Source organism: Arvicola amphibius, chromosome 15 (assembly GCF_903992535.2).
Source record: "Arvicola amphibius chromosome 15, mArvAmp1.2, whole genome shotgun sequence".
In the NCBI taxonomy this organism is placed as follows: Eukaryota; Metazoa; Chordata; class Mammalia; order Rodentia; family Cricetidae; genus Arvicola; species Arvicola amphibius.
In genome coordinates, this window is record NC_052061.1 from 43,546,374 (window position 1) to 43,569,208 (window position 22,835).

At 53.7% G+C, this 22,835-nt stretch overlaps 1 protein-coding gene across 1 annotated transcript in view; it reads left to right on the forward strand.

Moving 5' to 3' along the window:
- The window catches only part of LOC119801846 (c-Maf inducing protein), a 191,785-nt gene extending 169,167 nt beyond the window's left edge, over positions 1 to 22,618 (forward strand). The window contains exons 10-21 of the mRNA XM_038312556.1: positions 3,993 to 4,346; positions 8,837 to 8,902; positions 10,511 to 10,537; positions 10,818 to 10,866; positions 11,887 to 11,994; positions 14,644 to 14,760; positions 15,515 to 15,655; positions 16,227 to 16,274; positions 17,561 to 17,707; positions 18,255 to 18,360; positions 19,444 to 19,514; positions 22,505 to 22,618. Of these exons, the coding sequence (XP_038168484.1) occupies positions 3,993 to 4,346; positions 8,837 to 8,902; positions 10,511 to 10,537; positions 10,818 to 10,866; positions 11,887 to 11,994; positions 14,644 to 14,760; positions 15,515 to 15,655; positions 16,227 to 16,274; positions 17,561 to 17,707; positions 18,255 to 18,360; positions 19,444 to 19,514; positions 22,505 to 22,558 (1,288 nt within the window). The 3' untranslated portion in view covers positions 22,559 to 22,618. The remainder of the gene's footprint in view (positions 1 to 3,992; positions 4,347 to 8,836; positions 8,903 to 10,510; positions 10,538 to 10,817; positions 10,867 to 11,886; positions 11,995 to 14,643; positions 14,761 to 15,514; positions 15,656 to 16,226; positions 16,275 to 17,560; positions 17,708 to 18,254; positions 18,361 to 19,443; positions 19,515 to 22,504) is intronic.
- Positions 22,619 to 22,835: the final 217 nt, after the last annotated feature.

Consider the following 22,835-nt stretch of genomic DNA (forward strand, 5'->3'; position numbering starts at 1 on the left):
AATAGCGCTACTAAAACCAGCAGGCAAAGAAGGAAACAGGAAAGGGGTGGTGACAGATGAGGGGTGTTCCTAGGTAGCAGGGCGCGAGAGGGGAGGATTGTTGTTCTTGGTCCTGGTTCTGACATCGCGAGGAGACCTCAGGCAATAATAAACTATTTCCTTGTTTTGGAAAGGGTGGCCACATCCCAGGGGTCAGCTCAAAGGCTGTGCCTCTCCGTCCCATAGGAATACCAGCTCCTGTCTGTCTTGGGATGTCCCACAGTTGATGGTGACATCACCTCGGCTGCATGGGGTCATGTGAGGTGGGATTTACACCAAAGCAATTGGCTGATGCTGCTATGGGGGGGGGCACTTTTGTCCTAGAGAAGTGGCTGTTGGCCTTTTGCCAGCCCAACACAGGGTCTCAACAGCTTAGAATAAAGAAAGGAGGAAAGGATACCCTGACCCTGCTGCCTTTCCTGATTAATTGGCGTGGTCTTGGAGGTGTTTGTTTGGACCCCTAGCCAGAGCTGAGAACTCTTGCCAGAAGGAAGTTAGAAGGGTCCTTCAGGGAGGCGCTATGAAGACAAGACCGCCAGACAAGTAGGGAAGCAAGAAGGAGGAAGAGGAGTATCGGGCAGAGGGAACAGCATATGCAAAGGCCCAGGGGTGGCTCTTGACGGCCGTCACAGCATTTTCCCATCTGTGAACACCTGCCGCAGAGCTACCCGGCCTGCTGAAGTTACACGCAGACTTTATTGGCGGGGGATTCAGGAGTCTGTTTGCTACTCATGGGCAGAGGGTCCCTGCAGAGAAGGAGCCGAGGTAATTAGTGTGGCTAAGACCAGAGACAGAAGCCGCAGAAGAAGGGACCTCCCCTGGGATGGTGTTGGCAGCAGGTGGAGTTCGGCAGGTCAAGTGCTTGCCGTCCAAGTGTGAGGACCGGAGTTTGGATCCCCAGAGCCCCTGTAAAAGCTGGGCTTTTAGGAGTGGGCATGGAGCCACTTGTAATCCCTAGCAATGTGATGGCTTCCCCCCAGAGCAAGCTGGCTAGCTAGGCCAGGGAAATCAGCAAGTTCTGGGTTCGAATGAGAGACTCTACTTCAGTAGATAAGGTGGGGAGTAATAAAGGAAGACACCCAACATTGACCTCTGGCCACTACGTGTACCCACACATACAGGCACTCACACACATGCAAACAGGCATACTCACACGACACCACACTCACTCATACACACACTAATGACACGAATAAAAATTAGATTTAGGTTCAGCGTGTGGGTGTGGGGCCCGAGGTTTGCAGACAGGCCCGTGGCAGATGCTGAGCCAGAGGACACGCTTAAGAGGAGGGTGGCCTAGGTTACATTTTCTGAGAACATGGGTGAGTCAGCAGTAAGTTTAGGTAGCGGAGGGATGTTATGGGGATTTCCCTTCGGGTACCACCCCTCTGCTGGGTGAGAGACGGGCTGCAGAGCCTCCATCACGAGGGACCATCATGATGAAGGTGTGAGGCAGATACAATAGGTTGCTGTTCCTCCCACGCAGGCTGGCCTTGGCTCCCAACGGAGCGCAGCTGAGCCTTTGGAAGTCCTCGAGAGTTGGGGGTCCCAGCTGATGGCACGACTCCCCCCTCCTCCAGGCCTGGTTCTGCCGAGTTGTTTCCTTTTGGCCCATTGGTCAGTCCCTCTCAGTGTCCTCCAGGCCTCCGCACCACTCCCGGTGAGCACACGATGTTCCGCACTTAAAGAACAGACAGCCTGACCCAGGTTAGCGTGGCTGTCTGGAAAATCACCGAGCAGAGCCAAGAGGCCTTGAAAATCCACTCCTCGACCCCAGCAGAGGCAAACAGAGGGAGCTGGAGTGCCGAGCACGGGGGAGCAGATGAGGTCTGAGTCCACGGAGATATACAGGCCCCGCCTCAAAGACCACATGCGGCTTCCGCCCACTGTGGCGTTCACAGGTTTCCAGAAGCCAGTGATTGCTTTCCCTCAGCAAAGCCAAAAAGTGTTTATTGAGCGCCCTCAGTGGGCTGCACTCAGCCCTAGCTCATGGCAGGTGCAGAATGGATTCAGGCCTTCCCCGAGTCTGTTCTCAAATTCTGCACATGGCCCTGGGGCTGCCACGTGGAACGCCAGTGCAAGGCCCAGCCCTCTACACCAAAGCATGCATGCGCTTGCTTCTCTCTGGGGACGTGGCACACGTGTGACAGGTTTGAGAGGGACCTAAGCAAGTAGCTCTTTCTTTTTCTTTTTTTCCTTTTTTTTTCCTTTTGTAAGCACTTTTCTTTTTTGCGTTTGATTATATTTGTTGCTGGAAGGCTCATGTGGCCAGAGAATGACTTAAAAGAGTCGTTCTAACCTGTCACCACGCAGGGTCTAAGTAAGGATTGAACTAGGTTGTCAGGGTTAGGTATAAGATCCTGCTACCTGCTGTGCTCAGTCGTGTGGAAGCCCTGACATTTGTTTGTGTCCGCCTCCCTAGGGCTGAGCTCCTTGAGTCTGGGGATGTTTCAGAAGTTCCCTGGTTGAGGGAAAAGTAGTGTCCACTAGAATAGAAAAAAAGATAAGCTTTTGGAGTTCAGGCGAGGAACATGTCTGTGGCAGGAAGAGGAAATCAAAGGGGGCATCCTGGAGGAGAAACCTGCAGTCTTGGAAACTTAACTGTTTGGTGGTACCTTAGCTCCTAGAGCAGAGGGCAGGCTCCAGATCCGCTGCTCAGACTCAGAGGCTGTGACGTTGAGAGAAATCCCTTAGTCCCATGGAGTCTGACCCCCATGCCCCTGGGAGATTGTATCTGTGAGCACCTGTGGGAAACCTGGTGCCCGGCAGCATGGACTCCAGCCCCAGAACCTGTTGCTGCTGTCACCATGCCTGAGGATGCTGTCCCAGGAATTGAGGGGAGCTTTGGAAGGGGCTTTATCAGGTCAGGGCTCCGACAAGTCCCGCTGCAAATTGATGACAAGTTCCAGACATCAATGTTTGATCTCACGTTTTGTAAGCAATTCCTCAGTCACCACCCTATGACACCTAGCACAAGCATTATAAACCTCCAGGCAGTTGGAGATGCCAGAATGTAGAGGGAGCTCCAAAAGGACCCCTGGGGAGTCCAGGCTCACCAGAATGTGGGTCTTGGGAGCCATGGATATGGACTATTAGTTCCCAGGAGAAGGGCGGACGCTGTGTTTTCTCACCTGGCTGGGCAGGTAATGAAATGGGCCCTGAAGGGCATGGTGGCATCAAGGTGGGAGGGGCAGCTTCACCTCAGAGAACAAGTGGAGCAGGACTGGATTGCTCAAGTGTCACAGGTGTATCAGGAAAGATCCAGGGGTGGTGTTGGTATGGGTGTACCAGTGATAGGTGACTGACACAGTGGGGGGTGGCTTTGGTCTGGGTGCACCAGGTACTAGGTGGCTGTCACAGTGGGGGATAACATCGGTCTGGGTGCACCAGCGCTAGGTGGCTGTCGCAACATGGGGTGGCACTGGTACAGTTGCACCAGAGCTAGGTGGCTGTCACAGTGAAGGGTAGCATTGGTCTGGCTGCACCAGCACTAGGTGGCTGTCACAGGTGAATGCCCATTTGTTGATCAGGTGTATGTTGAGTGCCCACTGTGCTAAGCTGTGATGGGTTATGGAGATGGGCAGACAGGTCTGGACTCCAGATTCAGTGCTCCTCTTCCCGAGCTGTGCACACCCGTTCCACTTCTTCAGTCCTAATGGACTTCATGACAGCTCCACTTCATTTGTGGTCCTTTCTCAGGGCTTTTGCAAGGAACCTGAAGCTCCCCTGAGCTGATGCATGAACGCTCAGGAAATCTGGGCTGGTGTCACCTCTGATTTTCAGTTTTCGTTGCTGAGACGGGGACTGACTATGTAGTCTAGACCAGCCTTAAACTTGCAGACATCCTCCTGCCTCAGCATCCTGAGTATAGACGTTCTCTGCTCAGTGTTAGACTTTCTGGTTGCCAAGGCTGACCCCTGCCCACACTTGACGTTTCTCTTCTCCCTCTCCAGCCGCGACAACTCCCCCAGTCTGAAGGAGATCCGGAACGGCTGCCAGCAACCATGCGACCGGAAGCCCACCTTACCTCTGCGCCTGCTGCACCCCAGCCCCGACCTGGTGTCTCAGGAAGCCACACTGTCGGAGCCACGGCTCAAGTCGGTGGTTGTGGCCTCCAGCGAGGTCCACGTGGAGGTGGAGCGCACCAGCACTGCCAAGCCGGCGCTGACAGCCAGCACGGGCAACGACAGTGAGCCCAACCTCATCGACTGCCTCATGGTGAGCCCAGCATGTGGCACCATGAGCATCGAGCTGGGCCCCCAGGCCGGTCGCACACTTGGCTGCCACGTGGAGATCCTCAAGCTGCTGTGAGTACCCCAGAACCCGCCCCGCTGTGGGGATGGCAGTGCTGGGAGGCTGGACCTGCTGCCAGCCTGAGTCCTATAGGGGTGGCTGTGACCGAGGAGCCTGTGTGTGCACACTCGAGTTAGATGTGCATAGAGGCAAGTGTGTTAGAGGCAAGAGTGTCCCGATACTAAGGCAGGAGGATGGCTGCAAGTTCAAGGGCATCCTGGGTTATATAGTGAGTACCAGGTCAACATGAGCTACTGAGTGAGACCCTATTTCAAAAACAAAGCAAAAAAGTCAAGTGTATCTGTGAATGGGGGTGGGGCTGGGTCCTCCAGCATCTCCAGCATCCTGTAGTGTTACCTACAGTCTTTTTCGCATCTGTTTGTTCTCAGTCCTAGTCATACTACCACCGGGATAGAGGTATGTTTCCAGCCACCCGCCTCGTAAACCAGAACGGGAGAGGTGGGAGGGGAGAGCTCATTGGGGTATTCTGTCCCCCTGACTTATAAACCAGAATGCGGGGTGCGGGAGGACACAACAGGGTATTTTGTGCTCCCAGATAAGCTGAATGTGTGCACATGCGTTTACATGGTTAGTTAGACCAAGGACTCCTGTGGTTGAGGGAGAATGTGACGGCAGCAGTCACCTGTCTGTACTTCCTCTTGTCCTTAAGAGGACTAAGGGGCTCTTCAAAATCAGTGCCAGCCTCTTTGTGTCCCCTCGGCTGAGGCCGAGGGAGGGTAAAATCCAATTTATTGATTTTACAGCCGAAGGAAGAAACTTCCAAAATTCCTTCAGAGCACTGAGAACGGAGCTCAGACCTAGGTCTCATAGGGCAGAGAGGAGTCTCGTTTCTCTCCTGGCCAAACCCACAGCACTCTGAGCCTCCCCAGGCTCTTGGCTGTGGGCTCCTCTCTGAGCTACACTCACGGCAGCAGCCTCCAGGTCAGAGGTCTGGGTATACCGTTGGCCCCGGGGAATATGATAGTATGGCCAGCCAGGCAGTGCTTTGTTCTTATCTGTTACCACAAGCTCTCCGAGGTATGCGCTAGCGTCACTGGAATGTGACACCTCTAAAAAGCCACCACAAGTCTCCCCTGGCAACCCTTGAAGAAGGAACTGTACTCCAAAGACACATCAGGATTGACCTGCTTTGGGCCAGCCTGGAGTAGGCTGAGTTGGCCAAGACCAGGCCTGGGGTCTTCAGTAAGGAGAACTCAGAGCTTTTTCAGAGTCCCCATCCATCCATCCATATGTCAATCTGTCCATCCATCCATCCATATGTCAATCTGTCCATCCATCCATATGTCAATCCATCCATCCATCCATCCATATGACAATCTGTCCATCCATCCATCCATCCATCCATCCATCCATCCATCCATCCAAGCACTAATCCACATATTCTTGAAGCATTTGTCGCCCGTCGATGGTAAGCCAGGGTCTGTGCTTGAAGACAAGGGTCCCAACTGTCTGTCTCTCAGAGTATGAGGAGCACCATGTGCCCAAAAGGAGTGACCTGAAAAGCAGGGTGTAGTAGGGTGCAGTATAGAAACCACAGACTCACGTGGGACCATGGCAGTGAGACACACTTCCATCCAGGCAGAAAGAGCAGCCGAGGTGAAGGGAGACGATACCCCTAATTCTGAGGCCCCGGGAGCCCCACGTCCACTCCCTCAACCCCATTCCGACTTTAGTGTTTAAATCTCCTTTGGGTTCTCTGATAGCCTTTCTACACAGAACAAATCTTAACTGTTTCTCTGTGTGTGTAGTATACATGTGTGGTGTGCACATGCATCTCACGTGTACGTGTGAAGTCACGAAGAAGACATTCAGCGTCGTACTCTGTCACTCTCTGCCTTGGTCCCTGAGACGGGGTCTCACTAAATCTGGAGCTAGGCTGGCAGGTAGCAAGCCCCGTGATCCTGCCCACCTCAGCACTAGGGTGGGTGACAGGTGTGTGCTTTTGACACGGGTGCTATGATTTCGAACTCGGGACCTCATGTTTACACAGCAGGCACTCTTGCCTACTAAGCCATTCCCCCCAAGCTTCCAAATTTTATTTTGTAAAACTTTTTTTTTAATTAATGTGCTTTGGTGTTTTGTCTGCATGTATGTCTGTGTGAGGGTGTCAGATTTTGGAGTCACACACAGTTGTGAACTGCAATGTGGGTGTAGAAATTGAACCCAGGTCCTCTGGAAGAGCAGTCAGTGCTTTTAACCACTGAGTCATCTCTCCAGCCCCTGCAAAACTTTTTTTTTTAAATAGAAAAAAGACCCAACAAGTGTAGCTTTCTCCTGCAGGTATGACCTGGTCACCTTCCAGTGAGGTGCGGGACTGCCTAGTGGGCAGAACATAGACAGGAGCTAGGATCCTGGGTTCAAGGCTCAGTTCTGACCTGAGGCCAAGGCTGAGATGCCTACATTCCAGCATTTGTGTTTCTAAAGCTGTGCCAGTGGCCCCCACCTGACCATGACGATTCTAGGAGGGCCTCAGAAGAAAGCATGTGGCACACAGTGAACGCGACATAGGAAGTCACATTTCGATATGTGGCCATGAGTCAGTAAAGGTGGCGGGGAATCTCATCATAGGAAGGCAAGCTCATTACATAAATAAGTGACCCCCCACACACACACACACCAGGGAAGGAACAGGGGGAACAGGCACTTCCAGCATGCATCCCTCGGGCCTCTGAGCTCTGAGACCCTCGGTTGGCACAGTCCACAGGCCTAGCAGCCTCCAGCACACAGTGCAACATGCTATCGTGCCCCTTACCTCCTACTGCCGAACCCAGACATCCCTTTCCCCCACCTCTTGTGGGTGTCGCAGAGATGAAGTGATCAAATCTGAGCCCTGTGCGGGGGCACAGTGCGTGCCTAGGTGTCAGCCATATCACTGTTAATGACTTTATCTAACAGCACCAGACCCTTCTGGCAATTCTTTTCCGTGTTGTCCATCTGGGCCTTTCCTTAGAGCCTTCCAGGGTGTGATCTGGGTCCTGAAGGCATTTCTCGTGGGTTCATTCAGAGGCCGGTAGGGCGGGAATAGTCCAGAGCCAAGGGTTATCTGAGCTGTACTTTGTTAGAAGGAAGCATTTGTTCTAGGGCTGAAAAACAGCAGACTGTATTTCTATGGGAAGCCCAGACAGAGGGACAGAGTATACACGGGTGGGCAGATTATCGGCAGTGTTAAAAAAAATCAAAAAGGGTGAACCAGACGTGACTACATTGGTAGTGCGCTTGCCTCGCTTTTGGCGTCCTGGTGTCCACTCTCACCACTGCACAAACCAACACATGGTAAAGCGTGCCCGAAATCCTAGGTGGAGGCAGGAGGACCAGGTCATCCTCAGCTACATAGCAAGCCCAGGGCTAGCCTGGGCTACCTGAAATACCTATCTCAAAATCAAAAACAAATGGATTGAATGAGACTGGAAGATAAGAAGGAGTGTGTGGAAGGGGGGGGGGGGAGCATGTGGGACGCTCATTAATGGAGGTGATGGCAGGAAACCTGAATTCTGAATGTCAAAGAGGACTGAGAATAAGGCTTGAAGCCCGGGGCCAGCTATCCACCCAGCCACTGAAAAGATGAGACTCGAGCCATAAAAACAGACTACCTTGAGGTTAGCTTTTCAGCTGCCGAATGTGTGTGTGTGTACGCATGTGGATTCAATTCAGAAACCACGGCGTACATGTGGAGGTCAGGGGACAGTGTGCAGGGTTAGTTCTCTTCTTCAACCACGTGAATTCTGGGGCTCGAACTTGAACTCAGCTCGGTTTGTCAGACTTGGGGACAAAGCCTGTTTACCCACAGAGCCATCTCACTGGCCTTGAAACCCTGTCTAAAAAGAAAGAAGTTTCTGGTAGGTAAGGACAGTGCCTCAAACTGTGATTGGTTGGTTGGTTTTCTCAAATTGGTCTGTAGGCTTTCCTACAATGAGAGACACACTTGAACTCCTGTGACCCCATCACAGGCCGTGTGGCTATAACTACAGTGTCTTCTTAGTTCTGAGGAGACGGGTGAAGATGTGGTGGGCTAGCCTATCCTGGTTCCCTTTCCCTGAGTCCTTGGGGCGGGGAGCTTTTCTCTGTTCATACTTCTCATGTCAATCAGATTGGGACAGGGTCCAACCTAGAGGCTCTCTGTCTCTCCAGATGTCACATTCTGAGGTCTTAAGTGTCTGGGACCTCAACATGGACTTAGGGATTAGAGACCTAGACCAGTCCCTTACCCTTGGTGATGGCTCAAAAGGGCAATGAACTGAGACAGAAAAGTCTCAGTTCTGAACAAGGGGGTGGGTATGTGATCCTGGGGGGCTAGGTAGTTGCCCCTTGGTTCTTGTGTGAAAGTCGGGAATGTTCTTTATTGATTCATGCTGTTCTGTGGACATTGTCCATGCAGTAGGTGGGGCAGCATCCACGCTGTGTGATAACACCAGGCACTTGCTGTCTTATGGTCATGCAGGACCTCCCTGAGGCCACCCCTCACCGACTTCCTCTCTCATCCTAGGTCTGACTATGATGATTGGAGGCCGTCTCTGGCCAGCTTGCTTCAGCCCATTCCATTCCCCAAAGAGTAAGTCCCACCACGCCCTGTCTGAATGGGAGGGGGTAGCATCGGTTCCAGAGGCTCATGGTGGGTGTTACAGAGCGGGGCTGGGGCCCACAGCCAAGACATGGAGATGTAGCCTGACTTTGTGGGCCTCTGAAACACCGAGAATGTGGTTGGAATAGTCTCAGCCTTCGTGGTTGCGACATAGGGAACCCTTAGACTCAGAGGAGGTCAGAGCCGTCTCTACCATGCCTAACCTATGGTCACTATAACAGGTTTTAATTATGCACCATGTGCGAACAATAATACCCTCCCTCCCTGGGGGACAGTAAAACTCCATGGTTGATATATTACCATGTCAGGCATGGTAGCACATGCCTGTAAATCAGTGGTTCTCAACCTTCCTAATGCTGCAACCCTTTAATACAGTTCCTCATGTTGCGGTGACTCCCAGCCATAAAATTAAATCTTGTATTAACTGTAGTTTTGCTACTGTTATAGATTGTAATATAATTATCAGATATGCAGGATATCTGCTATTCGATATCTGTCATTCACCCCAGTGGGGTTGCGACCCATAGGTTGAGAACCATTGCTATAGTTCCAGTTCCAGGCTAGTGTGAGCTACCCAGCAAAACCCTGTCTGCCAAAGAAGGGAGGGAAGGCTGGAGAGCACCTAGCACGTGCAGTGCTTGGGGGTCAATCTCTAGCACCAGCAAAGAAAAGAAAATGCACACATAAGAGCCATTTCCGGACTGTGCAGGGGAAGGCTAGCTACACTCAGTGCGCCTCAGTGCCCACCGTTAGCCCACAGCACACTCTGAATGTGGCCAGAAATGGATGGACCCTCTGTCTTTCACCACCCTCCTCCTAACAGGAAATGCATCATGGGAAACAGTCGGGTGGTGGTGGGTCACAGCCTGCCCAGAGCTTCAGCTGAGCCACCGGCTTCACATGCCTGCGGGCCTGTTTTGACAGGATTGGAAGCTGCTGGGCCTTGGGAGGCACTTGGGGCTCTCTGCAGAGCCCATTAGTGAGCCTGTGTTTGTGAATGCAGCTCCTCGGAGGGGGACATTACACCCAGTAATTGCCCCATTTGCTGGCCCCGCTAGCTCCCTCAGGGCCCCCAAGAATGGAGACCGGAGAAATCCGACTCCTTAGAGCCTCCTCTCTCTGTGGCATCATTGGCTGCTGCAGCTGTCCCCACAGGCCCTAGGACCCGCTTGACAGTGGCCCATGATGCAATTCACTTGGAAGAATGGTCCCTGATTGCCTGGCAATGTGCGCTGGTAATTAGTGCAGCCTTGCCTTAATTGTGGAACAATTAACAAACACACCTGGGTCCCTGGAGCCCGCATGTGCCTTCACGTTCATGCACCCCCGCACCCGGTTAGCGCATCTGCAGTTGACTGGTATTGACCTGGTGTTCGTTGGTTGTGGGGACACTGGGGGCTCAGCCTATTCATGTAACTGTGATCCTCACCTTGTCAAAGGGAGGGACAAGATAGCCATATTTCTTTGTCAATGTCCTCTACGTTCTTCTAATCAGAGCTACAGTCTTGATGTCCCTGGAGGGTGTGTGAGCATTGTGCATCAAACACCTAACTGTCTGTCTCTTTGGTTTTGGTACAGAGCTCTCGCACACGAGAAGTTCACCAAGTGAGTATGCCAGAGCAGCCACCCTGCCTTCTCCTGCTCCGAGTGCCCCCTGCTCTGGATCACTGTCACACCCCTGCCACCACCAGCCTCCCTCTGCCCATTCTTGGGGGTCACATGCACTTTGGGAGGCTGCAGAGGGACCTCCCGCACAGTCTCCTGTGACTCACATCCAGTCCCTGCTAGGAAATGTCCCATGTGCCTTGCCTCTCTTCCACCCTCCCCTAACCCCACGTCCACATGTCCACTCAGGCCTGCAAATGACCTATCCTCTTCCTTCCAGGGAACTGAAGTATGTGATTCAGAGGTTTGCAGAGGATCCAAGACAGGAAGTAAGCCTTTTTTTTTTTCTTCCTTTTTTTCTACAGTAGGAAAAAAGTTTGGGGACCTGGTCCTGTGTGGAATCATCCAGGTGTGGCCTTAGACAGTCACTTTGGCTATTCAGACGGTAGCAAGCAGTATCTCCATGCTCCATGGAAACTCACTGTCTTTGCTGTCTGTTTTGGGGACTGTGACAGACCTATCTGCACACAAATGACTCGGTAGCCTTGGCCCTCACCCTCGAGTTGACGATGAGTCCTGACTTACAATCTCTTCTGAGGAATTGGAGGGAGGGCATAAAGAGCAGGGGTGTGTGTGTGTGTGTGTGTGAGCGCCGTGGGTATAGGTGTGACGTCCTTCCCAAACATGGACACACGTGTGCCCATGCACTTGTACCCACTCACAGCTCTGGGAAGGGACAGGAGGGCTGTTCTTTGGCCTCTAATATTGTCCCCAGTCTAGACAGAGACCCTTCAGTAGAGAAAGACAGATGGGCAGATAAGGGGGTGAGAATCTCAGGGCTGGAGAGAGCTTGAGATTCCTAGGACAGGCCTAGAGGGAAGACTGCCCACGGAAGAAAGGTGGGAAGTGGGGCAGAAGAAGGCAGACACCCCAAGCCTAAGGGTTAGTTGATAAACCCCAGACAGGGAGAGGCAGAAAGCAAGAGAGAGCCCTGGGCACAGAGATGACAGAGACCCAAGCGGAAGAGAGAGGAAGTGGCCCACCCAAAGGGAAACACAGAAAAAAATATGGAGACAGGGCCTGATCGGGGCCGCTCTGTCCTGGGAGGCCACAGCCCTGTCTCCCTCAGAGCTTTCCTCAGCTAAGTTGGCCTCGTGGCTATTCTAAGAAGCTGAGGACACATGGCTGGACTTCCCCCAAAGGTCTGTGGTACTTAGTAGGAGGCCATTGGTTGTGGAGCTAAAGGAAGTTCGTGTCCTTCCTGACTGCCTGGCTTGTCGACACCATTCACATTTCCTCCGTACCTGAGCCTGTTTAGAACTGACACCGCGTCTGTCCTCTGCCCACAGGTCCACTCGTGCCTGCTGAGCGTGCGGGCCGGCAAGGATGGCTGGTTCCAGCTCTACAGCCCCGGAGGGGTGGCCTGCGACGATGATGGAGAGCTGTTTGCCAGCATGGTACATGGGGTCCCCGCAGGAAGCTGCTGGTGGGGGTTGGGCTTCTTCCATCCTGAGTGGCATAGCAGCCAGCCCACTGTGTGGCCTGCCTGCAAGTCTTCTGGCCAGCACAATGCCAGCCATGAAGAGGGAGGGGTGTCACACATTCCTGCTTACCTGAGCCAAGAGCCTCATGCACCCAGCCTGTCACCTGCTCTGGGAAGTGAAGACCCTCACTGTCCCTCCATTTTACAATCCAGGCAGCTGAGGGTCCAAGATCACTCTTGGTTGTCATGGTGATTTTCTGTGCAAGGGATAGATGCAGCTTGTCACGAGGTACTGACTGCAGTTCCACCTGCTCAGCCAGTCCTCACAATGGGGAATTGGGGGCCAGACTCAGGGTGCTCATCCCCACCCTAGATGAAGGAATTGAGGTCACTGAGTCAGCCACTGCATCCACAGTGGCTTCTGGTACTTTGTTACCATAGCATAGTGGTTCTCAACCTTCCTAATGCTGTGACCCTTTAATATAGTTCCTCATGTTGTGGTGACCCCCAACCATAGTTATTTTGTTCCTACTTCATAACTGTGATTTTACAAATCTTAATGTAAATATCTGATATGTGCCCACCCACCCCCCACCCCCGCGCACCCATGGAAAGGTCATTCATCGTTCCCCAAAGGGGTCACAACCCACAGTTGAGAACCAATGTCACAGAATCACACCTGGGCCGCAACAGAGGTCCAGAGAGGTCCAGTGGCTCGCTTGACAGGACTTGTTGGCACGCCCTTTTGTAGGCCAAGCTACTGTCTAGAGGTAGTGGCTTCTTCTGTAGCAAAGGGACACAGGCTCCTCTTTCCCCAGGACAGAAGGTCTGCCCAAGTGGCCAGTGACCTCAGTCACTGTTCCCTGACACACCCAACTCCATCCACAGATCCCATAGTCTTCTGGGGTCATGTGACGAGCAGAAAATGCAGGCGTCAGCTAGACCTGGGCCTTAGGTCATTGCCCAGTTTTCCACCAGTTGACCTTGTGTGCTGACTCGCCTGTCTGGGCTCCAGCTTCCTCATATGTAAAAACAAGACAAAGAGACATCCCGGAGCATCAGAGCAATTATATGTTGTGGCAGGCATGAGATACTTACTGAGCCACCAGGACTCAAGACCCCTGAGCCTGGCTCAGATTATTCTTGTCTTTACTAGAGACTGATACTGATTTACAGGGTAAACAGTCACCACAGTGAATTTGGACAAGATCTCTATGATGATGATAATTAATTGTGTCCTCTGGGACACTTCTTCAAGGGGTCTATTTTTAAGCTGGGCGGTGGTGGCACACGCCTTTAATCCCAGCACTCAGGAGGCAATGGCAGCTGGATCTCTGTGAGTTCGAGGCCAGCCTGGTCTACAAGAGCTAGTTCCAGGACAGGCTCCAAAGCTACAGAGAAACCCTGTCTCGATAAAACAAAAATGGGGAGGAAGTCTATTTTTAGGTCTTTTTCCTTACGAATCTGCTCCAAACCCCACCCTGCTGCCCTGGACCTACCTGCTTTCTAAGCGTGTCCCATGTACCTATAAACATGCCCAACTGCCTACTTGTCACGTCTGGCTTCCTCTGATATCACAGCTTCACCGTGGCAGTGCTGGGTGTCTCCCCCACCCCTTCCTGCGGAGACTCGGTGTGAGAGAGGACACAGGGAGTCAGCTTCTGCACAAGTGATTTCATGTGTACGCCAGAGTTGTTAACGGTGGGGCAGAAGAATATATAGACAGGGAAGGAAGCAGGCAGCCGTGGAGATAGAAATGTTTCCATGGAGACACATGGCGAGAAGTGGTCTCTGGGTTAGGCTGCCATTTCCAGAAGGCCCTTGCTATTGTATGAAGTTGCAGGATGTTTAGTCTCTCTGTGGACAGCTCGGGGAGCCCCTGCTCTTGTGACCTCACCTCTAATTAAATACAAGCAACGCCCCCTCCAACGTATCTCTGGAGAGAGCAGGCTTTGCTGGGTGGGAGATCTCTCGAAGCATCTTTTGGTAACGTAGAGAAAGCAGGGCACAGGACAGCCCAGCTGCCACATGAGTCCGGCCTGTTGTTCACCCACCTAGCAAGAACTGCCTAGAAATTTCTGCCTGGTGCCCTCAATGCTAAGAATTCACAGGACCAAATACCGCAGCCCCCAGCAGGAACTGGGGGTAGGGGCTCCTTTTTTTTCCTGTAGTAAAATAGAATGTGAGTGTTACCATCCTATGCAGAAACATTCCAACATTCGGGTTCGCGGCTCTGCTACCATCAGCACCACCCGCCTCTGGAACATGCGACCTACAGCTTCATCTCTGTCCTTTCATGCTAGCTCTGCTCCCCTAGACATCTCCAGTGACCAGTGTCTCATCTATCTGGGTGACTGTGCCTGCTGCCTGCACCCCGTCCCAGCATGGTCTCCTATGTGTCCAGTGTTAAACATGTCCTCAGTCACTATTCACCTTGGGAGAAGGTTTCTGTCCAGAGCGATGGCGTGACAGTCGTGGGAGACCAGGCCGTTGGCACAAGCAGGGAGGGTCCCCGGCTTCTGGTTCCCCACCTGTCCCTGCCCACAGAGGGCTGGCACTGAGGATCACGGATGGCACTGCCGTGGTACCCCGGTTGCTTCACCTCGGTCTTCTTGCCTCCCAGGTGCACATCCTCATGGGCTCCTGTTACAAGACCAAAAAGTTTCTGCTCTCGCTGGCGGAAAACAAGCTGGGCCCCTGCATGCTCCTGGCACTGAGAGGGAACCAGACCATGGCGGAGGTGAGGTCCTGGCCCTGACGTCCTCACGCGGGGTCTGTGTGAGGAGCAGGCAGGGTGGGCAAGGCAGGTGTGATTGCAGCCTCTTGAGCGTGCGGCTGCCCTTCTCAGGCCGCTGCTGGCCCATTCACAGTGTCGATCACAGCGATCTCCAGGTTTCTGTTCTGATTACTGCATAGCAGCTGTCTCCTCTTGAAGCACAGAACTGTTAACAGCCCACGGGGTAGCTAGGCTTGCCTGAGTTGTTCTCCTTTGGAGTCTCCTGGGGTTGCCATGGGGGTTAAAGCCTGTGGCATCCTTTGCAAGGCTTTTTTCTCAGACCCTCAGAAGTTGGCAGCCCCAGCTTGTCTGCTTTGTGTGGCTTGAGGGTCACTGCTCAGTTTCCAAGAGGACAAGCCCAGGGCCTAACTGTTCCTCCTCGGTCTCCTCTTCCCCACTACTCCATGAGGTCCCCCCAAGCCAGACACTCCCAGAGCATCTGCCCCATGGGCAACAGTTTATAAGAGCTGTCAGAATTGGGGAGCACCACCTTGCCACATTCTACCCTCTAGAAAGCAGTCACCAAGCTGCCCATCTGTCAAGGGGGTGCGAACAGAAAAGAATTTACTGGCCCGTGGGGGAAAGCCCACATTTCCCTGGAGGTAGGGTTGAAATGTTAACCTGGGAGCAAAGGCAGAGTACTCCAAACGTGGGGTGTAGCATACGCCAAGGTCCTGTGGCTGGCCACTCCCTGACACATGCTCCCGACTCCTGGCAGATCCTGTGCCTGATGCTGGAATACAACATCATCGACAACAATGACACCCAGCTGCAGATCATCTCCACGCTGGAGAGCACAGATGTGGGCAAGCGCATGTACGAACAGCTCTGCGACCGGCAGCGGGAGCTGAAGGAGCTGGTAAGTCCGCCTCGCCACTGCCTGCTGTTCCCAGGACACGAGGTGGCCCCCTGTGACTGCTTCTCCACACCCAGAGCATTTGGGTTTGTTCCCTGTCCTTCGCACAGGGTTCTAGATGGGCGAAGAAGAGGTAAAGCCCGTGGGCCGAAGTCACACAACCCACTTCCGCTTTGTTGCAGAGGCCCAGGTGTCGTCATACCCCATCCTAGCTGAGAGGCTGTCTCTGCATGGGCACACACAGGCAGTGAGGGCTGTCCTCTGCCCTGGAGGCACCCTCCCCTCCCCATTGTGTGGCTCTTGGCAAAAGGTGTGCACAGCTCAGGTCTCTGCCATCAGGCATCTGGTGTAGAACTTATATGTCATTTGGGACTGAAGTGGGTGCCACTTCCCCCAACAAGAATTGGATGGGTGATGTCCCTTCCAGTCAGAGCACCTGCACTTCCACCTCTGCCAGTGTTTCTCGGTGTCACCTGTGCCATAAGCTGTGACCATCATGGTGTCTTCTGCCCAAGGGGCTGGTGGCAGAGGGGACATAGGATTTACCATTCACCTGGTCTCATTTCTATTGCAGCAAAGGAAAGGCGGGCCCACCAGGCTAACACTGCCCTCCAAGTCCACGGTAAGTCAGTTTTAGTCTCTGTGGGGGTGGGGTGGGGTGGGGCAAGATGGGCGGAGCAGGGGAGTGAACTGTCCAGATGTCCAGGTGAGAGATGACCAGGAGGGGAGAGAAGGTATGACCATGGGACGGGGAGACGGGCCAGCTCCTCTAGGAGGTAAATGGGCCGAAAAGGAAGAGAAGGAAACCAAGCAGAGTGAAAATATTATTGCTGAAGCTTGTCTTTGATATTGAGGCTGGGGTTGCAGCTCATGGGTGGAGCCGCAGTTTAGCATGTGTGGAGGCTCCGGGTTCAGTCTTCAGCCCCTCAAAAAAGACAAAAGATTGCTGGAGCTGGGCGGTGGTGGCGCACGCCTTTAATCTCAGCACTCGGGAGGCAGAGGCAGGGGGATCTCTATGAGTTCGAGGCCAGCCTGGTCTACGAGAGCTAGTTCCAGGACAGGCTCCAAAGCTACAGAAAAACCCTGTCTCGAAAAACCAAAAGAAAAAGAAAAAAAAGAAAAAAAGATTGCCGGTGACATCGGCAGTATTACCGAGGGGTTGCTAGTAACCATGGTAACAATAGCTACTAAGCACTGGACTGTTAGTCTATTTGACTTTTACAACCCTATGAGATCTGCACACCGTTTTCCCATTTTCCAAGGTCTTTTGGGGATCTAATTTCCTGCTACCTCACTGTCCTCAAGGCATGGCTTCCTGCTCATGGACCAGGAAGCCTGCCCAGGCTCCAGCCACTGTGGCTCCTTCCCAGCCAGCAAGGAAGGAGGAAGTGACAGGGAACAGCCCGCCCTTCCCTTAGAGATTCTTCTTAGAAGTTCCATGTGCATCTCATTGTCCATATGCAGCACCTGGCCATAATTGGCTGCAAAGGAGGCTGGGAAGTTAGGTCAAAGTAAAGACCCTCAGTCCAGGGTCTGCGGCACGGGTGGCTCTCTGCTGACTTGGGACTGAGGGCAGCAACTGGCTATTCACATGGAAACACCACAGGAGCTGCTGGCCAGGGGGTGTGCATGCCTCTGCATTTGCACGCGCGCACACACGCAGGCACACCACGCATGTGAATGTGCACGCTCTGCTTGGGAGGGCGCTGGCCTTGGTTGCAGCCCAGCCGTGACTCAAGCTATGAGTCACACCACAGGCTGAGCCACCACCCTTCAGCTCCTGGGGACACAAAGACCTCGGTGTGGTCAGAGACCCGTGTCGGCTGCAGACGAGGCTGGGGGGAGTGGGCATGAGGCCTACCTGGTAAATGCCCCAGCCTGCCCTGAGCATCATGCTACCCACTGCAGGATGCGGACCTGGCCCGCCTGCTGAGCTCTGGCTCCTTTGGAAACCTGGAGAACCTCAGCTTGGCCTTCACCAACGTCACCAGTGCCTGCGCCGAGCACCTCATCAAACTGCCTTCCCTCAAGCAGCTCAATCTGTGGTCCACGCAGGTGCCGCCCCGCCCACACCCCACGCCCTATCCTCTCCCTCACCTCCCCCAGACTTAATCCTTAATGCCCAGAGCTCATGGGCCTAGCCACTTGCTCAGCATGCGTAACCCTAACCCATTCCCCCAGACAGGAGGAAGTTGGGGTTCCCGCGCCACTTGGCAGCCCATTTCCCAATTGGGAACACTGCACAGGCTCCTGAGTTGGAAGATATGGGGCTGAGAGTTCACCTTAGGCCTCTCCAGCCTGACAGGGAGGCGGAATACATGAGTATTCTCTTGGAGCCTGCTGGATTCCAGCATGGTACCACTGGCCTAGCCCTATGGGATACACAGGCTCCTCCATCTCTTGGAAGGGCCACCTGAGCGCTGCTTTCAGGTTTCAGAGCCTAAATTCAGACTCTGATAGAGGCCCTTGCCTCAGGACGAAGGGCTGAGTGCTGAAAAGAGGGCGTGGCCTCATAGATAGATCCCACCCCCTCCCACTCCTGCCCAGCCTTAGGGACCCCTCCCCTGGGCCTGCAGAGGCTAAGAACCCATGTGCCCCACAGTTTGGAGACGCCGGCCTGCGGCTCCTGTCGGAACACCTCACTATGCTCCAGGTGCTGAACCTGTGTGAGACCCCAGTCACCGACGCCGGCCTGCTGGCCCTCAGCTGTGAGTATCCGGTCTGCGGAAGGTGGGCTGCCCCCCACGCCGCCAGCTGCGCACCCTGAGAAGGAAGCAGGCGGTTCATTATTAACCAGTTTGTAGCAGACCCATTGCATGTTGGCACAGGCAAGGTGCTGGGAATAAGCAGAGGGGTGTCCCTGCCCTCAGGGAACTAGCCATCTAGAGGAAATGAGGAAGCTTGTGAGATTAGCCTGTGCTTTCCATCCAGCCACCAGAAACCACCATTGTCACTGGTGTCCCAGCCAGCAGCTCCAGCCTTGCTAGCTGCTCAGAAACCCACCCCTGTGCCCCTGGGTCCCCAGGCATTCCTGGGCCTGTCCAGCTTGAGAACCCAGGAACAGGGTCTAGGATACTGGTTCCACACAGCTCTGCTCAAGGGGGCAGTGAGCCTGGGAATCCACATGTGCCGTTTTCTAACTTGCTTCCTTAGACAAGAGGCCTCGTGACTCAGCGGTAGAATGGCCAAGCAGGCCTCTGGGAGGTGGCAGAGGGAGTGTAACAGTAGATCACAGAAGCGGCTGTGACAGTCTACAGTTCTGGATGGTGGGAGCTCTGATACGGGGAACATGAGTGACATTTGAGCAGTTCCCTGCAGGATATTCCTACGGGAAACACATGAGGGTGGAGGGGGATAGGGGGCTTAGGTCTAATTAACAGTGTAGAACCCCCACTAGTCTGTTGTGTCGTGCCCCCCGCCCCCAGCATCTCAGTATAAGCCTTTGGATGTGTCTGCAGCAAGCACCTGTATGGTCCACCATGAACCCCAACTTGATGTTTGCTCTTGAGACCAACCATGAGAGACGTGGGCCAGCAATGCCAGGCAGGAAGCATTCAGGATTCACAGGGCAAGGCTAGCGCTGAAGGGGAAAGAAGGTCAGAGGTCAGGGACCAAGAAAAGGCCCAGCTCTGACCCCCAGAGCTTGAAATGGACTGCCCTGGTGGTCATGATGGCTGAACCCACAACCGTCGCAGCTCCCCTACCCATCCACACTGAGAGCGGCCTGCAGCTTTAGTGTCCCCATCCTGCCGTAGCTTTTTCATGTGGGCTCATTGTCTCTCTTTACCCAGCCATGAAGAGTCTTTGCAGTTTAAATATGAACAGCACCAAGCTCTCAGCTGACACCTACGAGGATCTGAAGGTAAGTCCTCCCTGCTGGGTCCCTCCTTCCCTCCCTGGCCATCCCCTCCCTTTCTGCCTATCTCTCCCCGCCTTTTGGCCACCCTTCCCCACTGGTCACCCTTAGAGTAGCTTCTCCAGCACAAGGGCTGGTGCACCAGAAGCAGATAAAGATGGGTAGGGGTGAGGGCAGAGTGACAAAGGAAGCCAACCAGGGCTCTGTATGGCGTGGGGAAACCAAGGAGCATCCCTTCCAAGAAGAGGCCACAGATGTTGAATCCGAAGGATAAGAAGCCTGGGGTGTCCAGGGTGACAGGGAGGCCCCGGCCATAGCAACCACAACTGGAGTGTGACAGACAAGGAGGGCCATAGAAATCCTCATTGGGTCACAGAAAGACTGGATCTTTTTTTTCCCCCCAGAATACCCCTAGGGCTCTCAGTGGGGTGCCAAATCCTACTTTTGAAAACCTAGCTGTTGTTTGGGAACAGCCAGGGCAGACACAGGTCATGTGTTCCCTAGGCTGTTGCAGGCCGCCAGGGCTGGGCCTGGCAACCGAGTAGGGAGAGGAGGAGGCCTTGTGTGTGGCAGCTGGGACATTTCATCCATCGGAACACGTGCTTCTTAGGGAGGTGGAGGCAGAGCCTTCGGCACATCCAGCTTTGGGTCCCAGAGACACCCCCTACGTCCTGGAAGCCACTGTCAGAGAGTCCTCTGGAACCCTTGGTCAGGACCCTCCTTCACCAGGGTCTCCTGGTGGCCCTCTGACCGCTGCTAGTCACTCTCTTTGACCTTCCCAGCCACAGCTGGGCTTGCTCTTTGATGCAGGCATGGATGCAGTAACACCCGCCACGCCCAGGCAGGGAACGAAGGCCAGACAGCGGCTGCCATGATGTGTGATCAGAGAGGACATGATTCCCAGGAGTCAACGGGGGGGGGGGGGGGGCGAGCGGGGGGGAGTGTCAGTGGGAGGGGTAAGGGTGAAACTGGAGAGCCAGACACAACTCAGGTTGCCTCTGCTGGCCGGTGTTCTCAGCACTGGGTCGGACTTGCACCTGCTAGTTCCATCTGTGCATTTATTTACACGCGCGCGCGCACACGCGCGCGCGCACACACACACACACACTGAGGGGCACCCACCCATGTAGCGGCATAAGAAACGTGGCTCCAGTTCCGCAGAGCCACAGTGACGATGAAATCAAGTGGACGAGGGGAGTGGGAGCTGGTTCTTAGGAGGACAAATCACTTACTTGTCTTTTCATTTTGAGAAGGAGGGGGAGGGAGGGAGAGAGAGAGTGTGTGTCACATGCGTGGGTGCATTCAGGAGGCATCAAATCCCCTGGAGCTGGAGTTGCCAGTGGTTATGAATGACCTGACATGGGTGCAAAGAACCCAACTCAGGTCTCTGGAGGAGCAGTCACTGCGTCATCTCTCTAGCCCCTACTATCTTTTATAAAATATTACTCTGTGTGTGTGTGTGTATGCGTGCGCGCGCGTGCGTACGCATGAGCACACACATGCTGCCCATGGCACAGGCACAGCGGTCAGAGGACAGCTGTGTACAGTCAGTTCTCTCCTTCCCCCTTTCCTTGAGCTCCAGGGATCGAATTCAGGACTCTAGGTTTGTCCAACAAGCACCTTTACCTGCTGAGCCCTCTGCCCAGCCCCTTACCTATTTTTTACACTCCAGAGTATCACAGAAACAACTCAATGATACTAGTTTTTGACCAACCTCCCTCTTTCCTCTGCTAGGGCATCTGGGAACTGCCTGACTTTTGAAGAAAGATGTTCGTGCTAAATGACAGGCAAACCCACATGGTTCAGTAGGCAGTCTGGCCCAGCCCTCCTGTTTTGTTTTTTGGTGTTTTGTTTTCTTTTCCAAAAGAACCTAGACATCTGTATTTTTCTGCACAGCCTCCTAGACTGGCAAGCGTGACTTGAAGATGTTTCCCAGCTTTGTGCTGATGACCACAGGCCCCAACTTCTTCTGTCTGGGCAGGCGAAACCCTTGAAGATTGTTGGGCATAGGACAGGGCAATGAGCAGGCCACCTTTGTCTCTGTGTGTCCTGGCGTGCATGAAAGCGTATGTGTGTGTTATTGAATAGGGCTGGTGGGTGTAGGGGATGTTGGGAAGGCAGGAAGTAAGGCAGGAGACCATTAATGAGACAGATGCCTCTGTAAGTGAAGGAAACGGCAGCTGTTGAGACTGGTCTGCCAGCAGGAACAGAGGGCAGGGACTGAGAAGAGTCTTGTAAGTGGATTGGACTGCGCATGGGCTGGGTCGCTAGAGCACTTGTCTGGTGAGCACCGTGTGCCCCATGCCCAGGTCCATATAGACCGGATGAGGTAGTCCATGCTGGTAATTGCATCACTTGGAGCCGAAGGCAGAAGATTTAGGAAGTAGGAGGTCATTTGCTTCGTAGCTGTTTGAGGCCAGCCTGGACTGCGTGAGGCTCTGTCTCAAATAAATAAATGTAATAAAAGTATCAGGTGGGACCGTATTTTTGTTTAAGAACAGAGGAACCCAAGACGAAGAGTCCGGGCCAGCTTCTGTTGCTGCCTTGGGATCTTATCCACTCTGCCCAATCTCATTTAACAATGGGAAGGGACCTAGGAATATATAGTCTATTACAGGGCTTTCCTTGGATGTCATGGTTAATCCTTAATGCCACTTGGGAGCCAAGGGCAGGACTCAGTGTGTACAGCCATGAGACAACAACCCTCAGGACTCCAGATATGCAGTCAAGCCTCCCAGCAACTGTGATTCTACGGGGCTGTGGTTTCTGCAGCTACTGCCTGATGTCTCTGAGGCCACGTGCCCTGTGCTGTGTTTAAGGTCACCAGCCCCTTCCAGAGCCTGGAGAGCCCACAGCCTCACAATGGAGAGGGTATAGGTGGTAGAAGACCCCCACACACACTTCAGCCCCCCTCCCCCTGAGGATCAGGCTGTCCACCCTATGGTTGCTGAGGGAAATGACTGGTATTTGACGAGGTGCCTTCTTATCACCCACAGGCCAAACTTCCTAATCTGAAGGAGGTGGATGTCCGCTACACCGAAGCCTGGTGAAGCCCCTGTGTGCACGGGATGGTGTCGCACAAAAACAAAAACAAAAAACAAAAAAACCGACTCTTGAGTAATAGCTGTAGGGCAGTGGGTCCTGGGATGGCCCCAGCAACGGGCTGTGGGTTAGATGGGGGAGTCTTGGGGGGCGGAGGGGGGGAGGGGTGGGGGTCCTCAGCACGCCCAGCCCCCGCCTAATTCTTAGAGCTTCGTATCGGAACCTTAGACCTTGATCAAAAGCAGCCTTGGTGGCAACAAGAAGAAGAACAGCGGGTAGGGAGGG